This window comes from Ostrinia furnacalis, unplaced genomic scaffold (genome assembly GCF_004193835.3).
Source record: "Ostrinia furnacalis isolate ACB-3 unplaced genomic scaffold, ASM419383v2 OfSCF2162, whole genome shotgun sequence".
In the NCBI taxonomy this organism is placed as follows: domain Eukaryota; kingdom Metazoa; phylum Arthropoda; class Insecta; order Lepidoptera; family Crambidae; genus Ostrinia; species Ostrinia furnacalis.
This window is the reverse complement of record NW_021132401.1, coordinates 157021-173169: the sequence shown is the minus strand read 5'-3', so window position 1 is coordinate 173169 and position 16149 is coordinate 157021. Positions and strand designations below refer to the sequence as shown.

The 16149-nt window shown below is 37.7% G+C and overlaps 1 protein-coding gene across 1 annotated transcript; it reads left to right on the top strand.

Moving 5' to 3' along the window:
• Window positions 1–484: 484 nt before the first annotated feature.
• LOC114354800 (V-type proton ATPase subunit e) lies at window positions 485–2792 on the top strand. The gene is made up of 4 exons (XM_028307367.1): window positions 485–764; window positions 1341–1388; window positions 1518–1605; window positions 2611–2792. Exons 1-4 carry the CDS (start codon window positions 592–594, stop codon window positions 2683–2685), a joined length of 384 nt encoding a protein of 127 aa, XP_028163168.1. The 5' UTR covers window positions 485–591; the 3' UTR covers window positions 2686–2792.
• Window positions 2793–16149: the final 13357 nt, after the last annotated feature.

Genomic DNA, 16149 nt, shown 5'->3' with positions numbered 1-16149 from the left:
AGATAATCTGATCAAAAATGTTTAACTAAATCAAAAAGATTGAGCCGCTTTGTTTTCGAAAAATGTATTTTATTTATACAGTGTGAGTTTTGATAAAATGCACAGATGAAAATAGGTGAAACTAGACCTATTTTTCATGAAGAAAAAAATGTCATAAATTATCTGTCAATTTTTTAAAGATTTTTTTTTCTTTCAATTACTTTTTGTAAAGAAAACGTAATAACTTTTAAACTATGACGTATATCCTGATAAAATAAAACAGAGATACTAATAAAATACATAAAATATCCAGAAAATGGCAACATATAATAAAAAATGTTATTAATTTTCATTGTGCACTTTATCAAGACTCACAGTGTATTTTTATACGAATGTCGAATCTCCACGGAACCCTATGGAGGTTATAAGAAGTTTATACTATAGACAAATAATTAAAAACATATTCTGTCAGTTCAACACGTCAAGTTAACGTCAATCGTAAATGACATTTAGGAATTCTAACATATAATCTGTTTATTTACTTTATTTACTGCTAACAAAAAGCTAGCAAAATAAAAGAAGTACTAATAGTGCCTATTGTAATTGTTAAAAATGAATTTAGAAGAAACCGAGACTACCACGACTGCTGCGACCACCACCACGGCGGGCCCCACCATCGTGCCGAAAGACCCTGGGATGTATCTGCCGATATATGTCATGACCGGCATCTATGGGGCAGTGTTCATTCTTGCTCCTTTATTCGTTCGCAAAGGACCTAATCGTGGGTTAGTTTTTTTGCAGTACAAATGACAACGTTACCACTGGTCTAATGTACCACCTGCTTCAGATCTAGAGGTCCCGGCAGTGGCGTAACTACCACAAGGCCCTTGGCAAATTCATTGATGGGGGCCCCTGACATGCCATGGTACGGGGGGGAGGGGGAGTGCGATGAATGAGGAATGAGCACTATCAACTATCATCTTCGAATTGGTAACCCAAAAATATAGTGTGTGCATTTCACTTTAATCAAATTTTGTAAAAAAAATATTTTTTTCTTGGGCCCGGGTCCCCTCAGCTCGGGGGCCCGTGGCATTTTACCAGCCCTGCCACCCTGTAGTTGCGCCACTGGGTCCCGGGATCCTAGTGGGGTTAAAATTTTCGGATTGATTGGTGGTAGGGCTTGATCATAGTCTTCCTGGCTAGCTACCACCATCTACCTAACAACACTGTTGAGTTACGGCAGTTTGAGGTAAGATAGCCAGTTCGTCTGTGGTTGAGGATTCTGGGTGAAGCTCACTTTGACAGGTGAAATTCGTTAGGTTTGTCTCATTAATTTAATTGTTATTCTTCTCTTTTCACAGGATAATAAGGTGTTGTATATGGATGTCAACTTTCTCTTTATGGATGCTGTAAGTCGTATTAAATTTTGACTACATTCAGCAACTCTTTAATAGATTTTTTTTATGTTTATCTACAAACATTGAGTAATTAATTCCATCAAGTTACAATATTTTATTGTATAATTTCTTATTTCACAGTTGGTTCACGGTGTATGTGTCCCAAATGAATCCATTATTGGGGCCCCGCCTTAAAAACACCACTCTGGCTTGGATATCCCATTCTTGGGTGAGTCTAGGAATGTACTATCTTATTTCAAGGTCAATTGGTAAAGTAAAGTAGGTAATTTTAGGCACGGCGCAAATGGGTCACCGACCACAGCCACCGGTGGCTGTCGCGCGCCCCATTTCTAAGTGTCAGAAGCGAACGACAGTCACCGGTGTCTGGAAGGCGCCACATTTGTAACCCTATTTCTGTTGCTGTAGGCACAAATCCCAAATAGCGGGACGTGAATGGATTTCCGATATATGAATGTATCAACATCCATTGAGATGAGTGCTCCATGATGGTACGCGTGCGATGATACGTGGGGGGGAGCAGTGCAAACAGTGGCGGTTGTCGGCGTTTTGTGTTTGTGTGGCACGTAGTGACCATTAGGGGCGACTGGGGCGAGTCGCGGACACTACAGTAGCGAGTGGCTGGCCGCCACCGGATATACGTGTGCCACCAGTGGCTGTGGTCGGTGGCCCATTTACGCCGAGCCTTACTCGTTATACATAATGATATTGCCTTTATGCACAGTTTCTGAATTGAGACTTTTGGCTTGAGCGTGCTCATTTTCTTATCAAGTATGAATCAATAATATTGGTGGGCTTTTTGATAACTTAAGCTACGAGTCTTGATCTAGTCATATCGCAGTATTAGGCCCGATTTACACCAAGGCGGAGCGGAGAAATGTTTTGAATAACCAATTTTATTCAACCTGAATGACATCTGATTGGTTATTGAAATATTTCCCCGTTCCGTTCCGCCTTAGTGGAAAACGGAGCTTAACTGTATATCTGTTTTTTATAGGACAAGGCATGTATTTGACCGCAATCGCAATTTTTACACATCATTTATTCGTTCGTTCGTTTCAGCCAAATGACGTCCACTGCTGGACAAAGGCCTCCCCCAAGGTTTTCCACAATGAACGGTCCTGCGCTGCCCGCATCCAGGTTCTTCCCGCGACCTTTGCCAGATCGTCGGTCCACCTAGGCCTACCTTATTATTATTATATCTGTTTATTTTCAGGGTAAGAGCTCCGAGGAGCCTTCCGAAGGCTCTACAGACACGACACTGGCACCCACTACTGATGATCAATCATAATACTACCGGAATATAAAAAATCTGAATCAACAAGTTTTAGAAAAGTCAGTAAGGCCTAAGACACAGCTTATAAGTGCTGCACTTTGATAGACCTAAAAGGTACCTATTTTACCCTAGAAGTTTAGAATAGGGATGTTTCCTGGGTAAAAAAGCAAGAGTTTTAATTAGTCCGTCAGTTAGCTTATCAAAAACTACTCGACACGTATTTTTCACTTTTTAAATCTAATGAAAATGTAAAGAGATAAAGCGTGCCAAAGTTCTAAAGAAAAGGCACGTGACGTCAGTGAGTGCGTAAAAGTGCAGCACTTTGTGACGTCGCACGGAACTTCAACGCACTATAACTTTGTAATTATTTGTTTGATTGACAATTAAAAGTATAAGAGTTCAATTTTTTTTATATTAAAATTGACGGATTAAAAATTTTTTTTAGGAAACTAGCCTATTGTATACCTAACAAATAATAATTAATTTGCGGTTTTAGACAACTCAAAAAAATCATTTTTGTCACCTTTACCTATGCTCTGAACTAGTTTTAATTTTTTTTGATTTAATTTTATATTCTTGAATGTCGTTCAGCCGTATAAATCATTACTAATTGGATATGCGCAGTGACACCCGCAACGTAAGTTAATTTCATAACAAGTAATTTTCCGGTTTTTATAATTGAGTTTGCTCAATATGTGGAAAGTAAATACTTTATATAAAATTATTTATTTCCTTTCTAGCTAGTAGTTTGAAATGTATGCCTTTTGATTTAATTATGTATTTTTAATCGCGTAAGTAATTTAAGTTGGCATTTATTTTTGTTAACTTAATAAATGTCTGTCACATTATACAACATTTCTTGTTTTTTTTTACATAAACATCAACGAAATACCGCACAATACTGCTATAGATCTAGTGCTAGACTTAGTGCATGAGGTATGGGGGCGGCACGTCAGCAAACGTCAGCAAGATTTCAGATCTCCTTCAGACTTGTACTCTATGACGTCATTTATGTATATGTCAATGTCATCCCTCTCGTGCCGCTCCCATACCCCAGGCATTGACTCAGTTAAGCGCTATAATATAGGGTGGTCAGGGAGTTATTATTATTCCTTTATTCATCTTACTTTCTTATTTTTAATTTTTTCTTTTTACAATGTAATTATTATCAAAAAATAAAAATACATTATAAAAACAAAAATCTTAAAAATAGTTAACCCGCTGGCAGCGGAGCAGGGCCCAGGCTACCGGTGGTCAGGGTCACAGGCTGAGGAACCTCCGGACAATGCGTGCCGTGCTGAGGATCACCGCCTTTTGAATCTGACCCTTGAGCCAACCATCTAGCGAGAGCTTCTTTAGATGTTGGTCGAAGCTCTTCGCTATTAGCCCGTTTGCCGAGACAACTATCGGGACAATGATCGTCGAGTCAACATCCCACATGGCGGTCACCTCGTGGGCCAAGTCAAGGTATTTGCTTTGTTTTTCCTTTTCGGCCTTCACGAGGTTTTCGTCATGCGGGATGGTGATGTCAACGAGCACTGCCCGACGTTGGGATCGATCAACCACCACAATATCAGGTTTATTACAGACAATAGTCCTGTCTGTGATGATAGACCGATCCCAATAGAGCAATGCATGACCATTTTCAAGGTTTGATCTATTGTGGCAGCCCTTGTCTTTAGAGTTCACTGCTTAGTCCCGTTGAGTCTATAAATTTCCAGATTCTTTGGAGCGTGATATCTGCTATCTCATCCGGGTGCATGATGTGTCGCCCGAGATGGATACTTCTTTTGCTCATAAGCGGGAAGCATGAGCAAAGAACATGCATGGCCGTTTCTTCTTCTGTATGGCAAGTCAGGGAGTTGACGTTCAAAGCTAAAATTTAGATTACATACATCGAGGTGTATCTAAATCACCCCCATGTACAATGTTCTACTATTTTGCTTAGTTTAGGAGATGAGTTAATTTTGTGATTTATCCTAAAGCTATGGTTGGTTTTTAATTTTTTCTCACTCTGGCGAGCACTTGTAGTTTGTTTTTACTTACTTGCGCTAGAGAAGCTTCCAAAGTGAAAAAAAAATTAGAAACCAACTTAGAAACAAAAAAAATTAGAAAATTAGTTAAGGATAAATCACCAAATTAACTATCTCCTAAACAAAGCAAAATCGTAGAACATACATGGGGGTGATTTAGATACACCTTGATGTAAGGAATCTAAATTTTAGCTTTGAACGTCAACTCCCTAGCCTCCCTGTATGTTCTACTGCAATAATACCACAAACAAACACCCAATACAACTAGGTAAACACTGACGCCCTTGTGACAATCTACTCGTACAGAACGACAACAATTTGCCAATAAACAAGCAGTAATAAAAGCGAGCAAGGCAAACTCGTAATTGCACACGCCCCAAACAAATCCTCAATATCAGAGGATCAAAATGACATTTGTTCGGAATCATTTATCAGCGAGTCGGTTACCATTTGCACCCCCAGACCGCGGAGTCTTCGCCCTATGATTTTAAAGGCTATTGTAGAGTAGCAAGAGAAGCGATATTCGAAGAACTACTTTTACACTGCTGCATCAAGTAACAGGAAAAGCGATTAAAAAGGAATGTTCAAAGGACTGTGCTTAAGTGCATCTTAGGTTCGACTTTGCAATAAGTGCTGTCCACTGTTTGTCTTTAAATTAGAATCATGCTAATGCTAGTTCTTAAAGTACTGCATAAAAAGCTTTACATTTCAGGATGCCATACGAGTTTTTTTTGCTTATTTGCTCGTATGTAGGCTTTAAACCAAAAAAGTTGAAAAGTTTAATTTTAAAGTGTTGAGGCCTCAAATTGTATTCTTATTCATTCATTTTAATATGTACTCGTACCTAGGTATTCTACAGTTTAGATGAACTGTAGAATACCTAGGTACGAGTTTATAGGTACATTTTTTTCAGTGCTACCGTTACTTATGTTATTTAACGTTACGAGCATCTGATTCTTAAATTGTTTTGGGCCCGCTAATCGCTACCGCTACCTTCTGTCACTGTGGCCTGCCCTTAAAATCACCACTCGTTCAGTCTAATGCGTTTCAAGGGAATTACGTCTTTGTGGGGCCCACGTCATTAATACTCGTTGCCGACGACGTTTACATTAAAATTTAATATTCGTATTAAATCTCGGACCGGCTATGAATATGAAACTACTTGACACTATAAAGAACAAATGCTTAAGGTAATGTAGGTACGAAAATATTTTAAAATAAATTATTGGCGGAATAGAACTTATTGTATTTCTGCCAGCACACCCGTCTGTATTTATTCGATTTGATAGACAATTTGCTATCATATGCGTTGAAAACTAGGTCACAAACTTTATAAGCCCCCTTAGCGTCTAGTGTCTACCATGATTCAATGGGACTTCTTCCCCAGCACGTAATCATAACATTTAATTTTTAGACAGTCAACTGCAAGTTTTAAATTGCGAACAATTACAAAAAGTGAAAAGTTTAGCTCACCTATGAATCGATCCCAAAGCTTTAAATGACTTGAAAAAATCGAATTGCCTAAGGTGAGAAAATCCCCAAATTGAGAGTCCCTCAAAAGTTTATTGCGATAAAAAAGTCAACAACACGTTTGATTCGCCTCGCACCCTACTTTATTTATCACACTTATCCAACTACACCTTACCCCAATAAAAGCTAACAGCTCCAAAAAAGGCGAACCTGCAAAATCCCGTAACTCAGGCGCCGATCTATTCGCGCGAAAGTCACGCCATATTGCATCCCACCCCATCTAAATGATAATTCGAGGGCTCTCCTTACAATAAAAATTATTGTGGCCAGTTTATTTTATTACGTTTTGTATTGTGTTCAAATACCTATGGATTCAAGGACTGGCGTTCCCCTAAAAAAAGTGGAGCACGCAAAAAGAACTCTACTGTTTTGGAATAAGATATTGTTTTTGGGTAAAACACAAAGCATCGAATGCCGATACTAGAGTTGTGCAAACCATAGCGGAGTCAGAAGCGGAGCTTGGCCTCGTAAGCGGATATTATGGAGGATAAAAAACCCGGCCAAGTGCTAGTCGGACTCATATGAAAATTCTGAAAGGCCTGAAAGAGGGAAGACAGAATACTAGAAAATCATTAGTATTTTAAATGGGGAATTAAATGGCAAATCAAATCCATTTGAATTGCTAAAAATTTAAAGAAATCATTTGTATATTAAAGATTTAAATAGCTAAAGATCTACGTCTTTCACGAACAATACATAATAACCTGTATCTTTTCGAAAATAAATGCCCAATAGTTGGGCTACAAGTACACATAGCATTGAGTAACTGTGCTGTAAAATAATTTGAAATAAGAGACTTGAATGCGATCAAATACTAAAAGTTAAAATAGTTTTGAAAATCCTTGGGGGCAGAGGCCTCTGTGCAGAAATGGCTGAAACGAAAACTATGTAGGGTAGACCGGGGACAATAGTACCATTTTTTGGAAATTGTTCAATATTGAGAAATCTAATGAAATATAACTTATTCTGTTAGGATGCTGTAAAAACTAGACTCTTAAGCTACAAATTTAAGCATGCAGAGTTTAACTATTCCTTCGAATACATAATGAAAAACCAATTTGAACTGTACGATGTCTCATGTTACAATTGACCCCTACAACGGGTCAATTGTACCAATAATATATGAGGCAATAAAAGTAGTTATGTTTATCTAATCATCACCTTTATTGGTATTCTGTACTCTTAATATCCTACAATCATCAGTATTTATTAATTGAGATCGATAATATTTAGGAACAAGTATGAAAAATCAACACTTAAGTTTAAAAACAAATCAATCACTTTTCTTCCATGAAAACGAAAATACTAACTGTTTCTACATAATATGCCATCTATTTGGCTCGGATATTGCTTCTGAAACAACAATAAGCATAATAACAATGATAGAAATATCAAAACTGAAAAACCTATTTTTGTATGAGGGTACAATTGACCCCTGGTACAATTGACCCTGATTATTTATACCTACTACTGCTTCGATCTTTTAAGATTTTTTCATAAGCCTGTTCATAAAGGAATAGATCCGTTGATCCGCGATCTGTACTTTTGACTCTACGCCGAGGCATCTAAAACAAAACGTTCAAATACTTAGTTACTTACTGAATTAAGCTAAAATGTACCTACATATTCAGAAGGGTTTTGGAAACCTATATTAAAATATTTTAAGTAGGCATTTAGGTACTTCTATAACCTTTTTATCGACATCTACCTACTTATTTAATAAAACACGTTAAGTATGTATTTAATTAGTGCTTAATGCATGCAACTATGAATGAGTCTAGACTATTTCAGTAGGTAGGTATGCCTAAAATTGTAAAATAATAACCACGTGAATGTTTTATAATAACTTATTTTATTATAACCAATTTAAAATATTATGTAGTAAGTATGAAATAAGGTTCCGGGGGTTAATTGTACCACGGGGTTTATTGTGCCGCTACAATTGACCCCATGGAAACTGGTACAATTGTTCCAAGTAGGTAGTCAAGAGAACTTCACCTAAAATTCAGTTATTTTCACAGTGAATGCCAATATTTCGCTTTCGATACAAAGTTTAGAGCCTGGATAAACTATTGACAACAATATCTTGGTAACAAATAGCATATAAGGCAACTTATAGGCTCATATATTTAACGTAAAAACTTACTGCGGCTGGGCAAAAAACAAAAATCCTTCCTGTACACCTTCGTTTCTCAGCGCAAGCGCCGCCGACTGGTGAGCGTATGGAAACACAAAAAGCGCATATTCTGACGCTATGCAGACAACCTAACGTCGCTTGTATGAAGAAATATCGCCGATGGTACTATTGACCCGTGGTACTATTGTACCCGGTCTACCCTATAGTAAAATAAAATTAAAGAAAAAGGAGCCAAGATTCCGTCCAACCCTAGCCGATACATCGAACATGACGCGATCTCCAAATAGTCAGTGATTTCACGCCTCACCCTTTGACCAATTCCGCTCTATAGACTATTCAGGCAAGGGTCGCGTATAAATTTCCCTTTTCAGTTTATAGCGGAGGCGTAATTCGTTTTTTCACCAATACAAAACAAGGAGGTTTCCTTATTGCACCGTTTACTTGAATTGGTGACTTGAACAACCTCACATTTTGGAGGGATCATTTATTTTATGGATTTGTGGAACAATGATTGCAACAAATGAAGGATCGACGTGCGAAATAAAAGTACTTAAATTATTTACCATAAAGGTACTTAAAAATAGGTACCTACCTATTTGTTGAAAGGAATATGTAGATAGATGTACTCGTACTTCAGAATGGGTAATTATTTTTTTAAATGACTTACAATATTATTTTCATTCTAGCTCTGAATGCAGGCCGTTACCAACCGGCCAATTGGGGGAGGCCTATGTTCAGCAGTGGACGTTCTCTATGGCTGAAATGATGATGATGAATCATTTTCAGGAAAACCTTCAAATACTTTAAAGAAATCGAATAAGATTAAAATAGTAATTTTTCTGTCAAATGTAGTAGCTAAATTCATCCAACTGGGGTTGGTTGGTCTTGGGTGCGGCGTAAAAACTTAAAAAGAAACATAATTTGGCATATGGTAAAATTATTTAAATAGATGAAATATTTTTATCTCGTTAAGACCGAGAAAAAGGATTAAATGATCTAGGGTACTGTAACAACTTGTTCACATTTCAGTGAGCCATTTGATTGGATGGCAGCCTTATGGATCGTCCCTGATGGATTGATTCATCAACGAGTCTCTAAGGGCTGAAATGATTGAGTTTGTGGTAATATTCATACTGCATTGATATTAAAATTGAGTTTAGGTAATTTACAGTCATGCATATCACAAGTTTAAAAATAGATCTTTCATATCATAAAGAAATCAAGCTACCATCTTTAGTCTTCAAGTAATTTATAGTTAGTATTCGCGTTGATTTACTTCGTAGATAACGCCAAAATGAACATATGGCGATTATTAAAAACGTGTAACATTCCCAACAATAAATTGCTTTATCAACACACAAGCTGATGAATGTTCTATTATAATAATCAACCGCAAGACAAAGCTAGCCACCCCAGCGCTATCTCCCGCCCAGATCGCAATCAGTGCCGCCATTTTTGATGCCATTATGAATCACATTCCCGCCTTTTTACTTTTTTCCATTCGCTAGGCAGCGGCGTCAGATCTCACAGCCGATAAGTTCTTTATTATCCTGGATGATTTTTTAATCTGCGGACTTACTGCACTCGAGTTTCGTATTAACACATTCACATTGTGTTGAAGTGGTAATTACTTTTATGAACAATAGCTGAGAGTGCGGGGGTAATTTACTATGACATACTTAGGTATTTACTTCTCATAGTTATTCAGGTACTAAGTGCTTAGTGCTTTGTTGTAAATTATGTTTGGACAAGCTTCAGAGGCTAGTAACTTGTTTTCAAAAGGTTAACGGTCAAATTGACTTGAGTTGCTTGCTAGGTTTCTACACTAATATTATAAAGAGGAAAACTTTGTTTGTTTGTTTGGTTGTAATGAATAGGCTCAAAAACTACTGGACCGTTTTTAAAAATTCTTTCACCATTCGAAAGCTACATTATCCACGAGTAACATAGGCTAAATTTTATTTTGGAAAAAAATAGGGTTCCGTAAAATATGTAGATAATGTAGTCCACGCGCGCGAAGCCGCGGGCGGAAAGCTAGTGGGTAATAAATTTCACAATGAACCATAGTTTCGTCGTCAAAGTTGTGCTTTCCAATTTGGAAGTCGTTGGGTCTTTTTCACTTGACGCGCGATTTATTGGACAAGTTCTGGCGGGACGCAGATTGTCAGAGGTTATAATTTATAATGCACTGAAACTTGAGGTGCTACAACCTTCTTTGGTGTGTTTCAGAGATTTCCGTAATGCATATACAAAGTCGTTCGGGACTTTGAGCCCATGTTCATTATTCAGACCTACTTAAAAGTTTAAAACGTCGAAAATACACTGAAAAAGCTTAAATCTAATTGACCTACTTCATTGTTATCTAATTTATGTAAAAAAAAACAATGTTTTTTCACTTCAGCACAATGACATGGCAGTGTACTCTGTTTCAGGACCTATGTTATTAGTACTTTTTTGAAACCAGGTGCGTTGTAATAACCCAAAATTCTCTCCCAAAATGACTTAGGCACGAAAATAAAGTAATTTATATTGTATGTTACAAAAGAAAATTCAGACTCGTTAAGTTAAAGTAACACAATCCTCGCTTTCTCCAATATTTAAGTAACTCCTTATCTCAAGCTGCAACAACACAGTAACTTAACACTTATAAACAAACAATATTAAGCTAGGTAATTATTTGAGCAGCACTAGCCGGTAATGGCGGCGCTTCCGGTGCGGCGGCCATTAGTGGCCATTTCCTGGCGGCTTCCGGCGCTCGTGGCGCTGCGTAGCGGCGCTCGCTGACAACGGCTGAAGGCAGTGAAATTAAATGGCTAACTTACTTTTGATGTAAACTACTTAAGTTCAAAAATGTATTTAATTTCAGTATTTCATAAATGTAGCAAAAAGGCGATGGATGGAGGCCGCTACCAACTGGGAACTATGAAAATCGGGGGAAGAAAAAATTGGGGGAGCCTATGTAGACGTCTTGTCGCTGAAATGATGATTATGAAGTATTTAAAACTTGCACAAATTCAAAAGACGAAATCAGACCGGGCCTTGACGAGCCCAAAGAAACACGCAAGTTTACCTACTTGGCTTTACTTTTTAGGTAAATATTAAGTTTTCTTTACAAGACCTTTTTCAGTTCGCATGTTCCGCTTGACCCTATGCGGATTACACCTTAGGGTGTAATCCGCATTATCTCTTTGAACTGGTTCCAAAAATATCATTTAGAATTTTGCTTGACTTTTTAATGAATCATCAAATTTGATACATCATTTCGTTAACACTTTGGTAATAAATCGTTGACGACGTATTTTGATGGTTTATTCGTCACTAAGTGGCGGAAGGGGCCGAAGAGGTGACTTGCTAATGGACCCTGGAAATTAAACTGGAGACTTTTGACAAATGTGGAGAAAAGAACTCTACTTAGCGAGTTCAGTGATATTATTATGAAGTTACTAAAGCGTCAACGACAGCACCCAATGCTGATTCAATAGTTAAAAGTTTATAATATCACAGTGCAATTCCCATAATTTGGTAGACTTATGCCCCAGGCAAACTTGGCGGCGCACTGTAGCGGACGAGGCGAAGAAGATCGGCAAGACCTGGAGCGAGATCAAGCGAGAAGCTCAAGACCGAACGAGATGGAGGACTGTTGTAGACGCCCTCTGCCCCATCTAGACCAAGAAGTAAGTCAATTCCCATAAAATTTATCTAATTGTACTTTACCCGAGTTGTCCCTAGTACTTTTTCTAGTCGCTAACTTTTTTCAGTTCACACAAAGTTAATTTTTTAAAGATTATTATTAGCAATTCCTATTGCACTAATTACTAATAGTCCCGTTAGTCCCTCGTGTTAAGCTAAATAAGCTTGTGTTACGAGTGGGCTCACCACAATAGTCGAGCGGCGGTGAGATTCGAACCCGTGTTCCTCGGATCTCGAGTCGTCCAGTCCGACCCTTTCACCGTTCGGCTATCGTGGCTATGTTATGTAATGTTGGTGTTATCTGTGTAGTACTTAGTATAGTTCCAAAATACTAAAATGTCCTATGCATGACATTGACAGTGGGGCGCCACCGTCAATACCGGATCGCTGGTTCCGATTTTTGCCATGTTGGAAATCATATAGTTGAACGATGGTAGCGCCCCCCTGTCATTGAGTTTGGTGGGATAGTTCAGCGTGGGTCATCTATACTTCAGTGTCATCTATTTATCTTTTTTTATTTTGGTGGATAGTAGCAAAGGCATCTATTATGTACAGCCTAGCCTATTTTTATTTTAATAAAAATAGGCATAATAGTGACGTACCTATCTCGAGTTGACCGCTGCATCGATTTTCCGCTCTTCTCTCGCGCCGCATTTCGAAATTCAAAAACAAAAAGCAAAATGTCCGCCGGCGCGGCGCAATCGCCCGACGGATCGTCGGCAGCCCGCCGGAATTTTAAACAGACACACGCCGATATTTTTATTATATTACAGGGATAAGTGGCAAAGACAACAGCCATGTCACACCACATGGTGATCCAGACAAGATGTAAAAAATACACCTACTGTACATTGAGTTTTTTTTTTAACTCGTGGCAAATGGAGGCAAAGGACTAACACCTTTTAAACCATTTTGCACAGATTTTCGGGAAATCATTCTGACTGAAATGTTTACATGTAGATTTCTGAAACATAATTAAAATTAAGAATCACTCTACCCACTTCATCATGATGGAACTAAAAAGCTAGATCGTTTTCAGTTTCATCTGAGCTCACTGTTTGTTTTTTCTTTTAGTTCATTCTTTATGGAGATGTAACTGCGTCTTCCTTACGAAGAGTCCAACGCAATAATATAGAGTCAATGAAGGTGCTGTTCTCTTTACACTATGCACTCAGAGCTCCTTGTTCGCCTGATTTGTGGGAATCATTCATAAACACTTTCGAGGTAAACGGCGTGACGATGCGAGCGCGTTGAAAATATAACAGCATCAGCCGCCATACTTTTATTATAGACTAGCTGTGCCTGCGACTTCGTACGCGTGAAAATAGTTTGAATAATATTTCCCGTTTTTGCAACATTTTTCTTCACTGCTTCGCCCCTATTGACTGTAGTGTGATCTGTGTGTTGTTATACAGCTCGACAAATGGGCTATCCTATCACAAAAAGTGTTCTAAATCGGACCAGTAGTTCCTGAGTTAGCGCGTTCAATCAAATATACAAACTCTTTAGCTTTATAATATTACTTACCGATAATTTATTTATGTTAAAGAACTTGTCATTTTTATGCATAATCCGAGCAATAAAATTATCTGGCGACATCGCTATGAAACATTAAGAAACTGGGGTAATTTGATACTATTAAGACTTACTCAATCGAATCTACATCGATGTCTATATATAGGGAATGTTTTGCTAAATAGATAATTGAGATCACTATCCTGGTTTAGACACTACACAAGTAGAGACAATCATCTAATTTCTCTTTCCTTCATTCCTTCAGTCATTGAAAAAAATGATTTGGTAGTAACTCTACTAAAACAATACTTTTTATTTGAATTCAATTAATTAAGTTAACTAATTAACATCAATTTGAGCAAATGGTCTAATATTATAGAAATAGCAGATAACACAGATTTTAAGCTAAGATCGGTGGGATTTTTTTACAGCCTGACTCTTTCAAACTCTGGCCTGGTTATAAAATCATATTCCAATATTTATATAGTTCAAAGAGAAAACCTAGATATGTATTTGTAAATGTTTAAGTTAGTTGAAAAGCTTCAATCACCACCGTCCTAAAAGGAAATTGGCTCTATCACGTTAAGGCAAATCAAGCCATCAGTTCGATTAAGCTGTGCTGTAGGTACACTATATGACTGGTCAGAAAGACCCCAGAGTTGTGATCACCACTCTCAGAATACCTGAGAAGAACTACTTAGTATTATAATGTTATATGTGCTACTACCAACGCTATTGAAGGAAGCTATAACTAACACGTCATAATCATTGAAACATTCTGAGTGAGAAACGACGATTAATAACCCTGTATAAGAAACTACTGAAAATTTTTCAGTAGTTTCTTATACAGGATTTATATTAATCCGAATAGATCAGCATACATTACACAACTAGTACTTATAATGAGCTAAAGTATACTTAGTTACGATGACCTGAATATCTACATAAACGCCTAGAATATACAAAAATATAATGTGTGTAACATAATCTCCATCCCAAAGCACCTTGGATTAACTGAACAAATCAGCCACTATTGACTTTAACAAATGATGGACCAACAAAAAATTAAACGTGCACCTAGTTATCGGAAACCGAGGTAGGTAATGACAAGTCATTTACTGCTCACCCCACAGTTTAAGCTTGCTCAATGACTTTAAATGAGCAAAACCACAAAATGCGAAAATGGCGCTGGCCGCTTCACCATTATATTGATTTCGACGCCATTAAAACGAACCGGAAATTAAAAAGAAATAAAAACATATTGCTTTCCCGCGCGCTCCGGACTTCACCCAATTTGTACACGTTCTGTTTTCGAACACAGAACCAATTCGATTTTTGAAACGGGCTTATGCTCGGTTTTTTCAGTCTTTTAATATGCACTCTAATGTATTTGTAACAAAGTTGAAACTCGATAACGTAAAAATACGCGTCAGTTCTTTTTAATTTCGTGCCAGTACGTAGAGTATAGGGTAGGTAGATTTTATTTGGCATGCCATTATTGTCAGCGTGATATGATTATTATATTATCGGGCGATAAACGGGCATAAAAAAGATATATCGGCGAGGCAATCATCTCGGCGGGATTATGTCGATATTACACTGTTTCGTGTGGATTTATCGAGGATCCGTCTGCTAATTAGATTTCTGAACTGTTACATGCGGTTTTGAGTGGGAATTTATGGATTTTGCCATTTGGGTAACGGATAAAACATGTGTCGAAAAACTTAATACGTAGTAAGTGGAAAGTAGCAGCATCGATTAATGTTAGACGTAAACACATCAAAGATGATCCCTGATCTTGATGATGATGATCTTGAGGGGTGCGAAAGAAGTACCTAGATTTCTTTTTGACGAACTGATTTCCTGCTTAGATAAGATTCTGTACTAAAAATCAGTAGAGCTGGTGTAAAATGAAAATTGCCGGTAGTGTCCTGTTTTGAGTGCTTATCAGGTCAGAGGCGGCCGTGCTTTGGTGATCACCTTATGTCGCGGTCTGATGATCGGATAGGTGACCAACATACCAATGACCATCACCAATATACAGGCATACCCGTGCGCTGAAAGAAAATAGTTGGGTCCTGGCAAATATTAATTAAGTTAATCTTTAAGAATTCAAAAGCCTTAGGAAGGTTTGATAACACCTGACTCTAAGTTTGGTTACCTAACCCTCAAGAAAGGCACACATGAGGAAGGTGTGCCTAGATAGAGCAGGTACAGTCAAATCATGCCTTTAGCTTGTAAAATTCTCATAAAATTAACCAACACGATTGATGTCGATTAGTCAGGTATTGGTCTCAAATCAATATTAGATATCATAAAAGCTTGTCAATTTCCCATAGATCAAAGGCTGCCACAATCAATAGAGCTGATAGTGTCAAATGAATTATTATTGGCGGTAGATCGAGAGGTACATGCGAAACACATTATGTGATAACACCGTAATGGATCCCAAATATTTGCGTAGCGGCTCCAATTTTATAGTCAGTACTTTCCACGTTATCAGTCGAAGTGAATTATTTTTTATCTTCTAATGGACGGTGCTTATTATTAATAGCTTTCCGTGACTAACCTTTT

Coding starts and splice junctions, on each gene's coding strand:
- LOC114354800 (XM_028307367.1), top strand. CDS start 592: ATGAATTTAGAAGAAACCGAGACTACCACGACTGCTGCGACCACCACC. Junction 1,389..1,517: donor ACTTTCTCTTTATGGATGCT/GTAAGTCGTATT, acceptor CTTATTTCACAG/TTGGTTCACGGTGTATGTGT. Junction 1,606..2,610: donor CTTGGATATCCCATTCTTGG/GTGAGTCTAGGA, acceptor GTTTATTTTCAG/GGTAAGAGCTCCGAGGAGCC.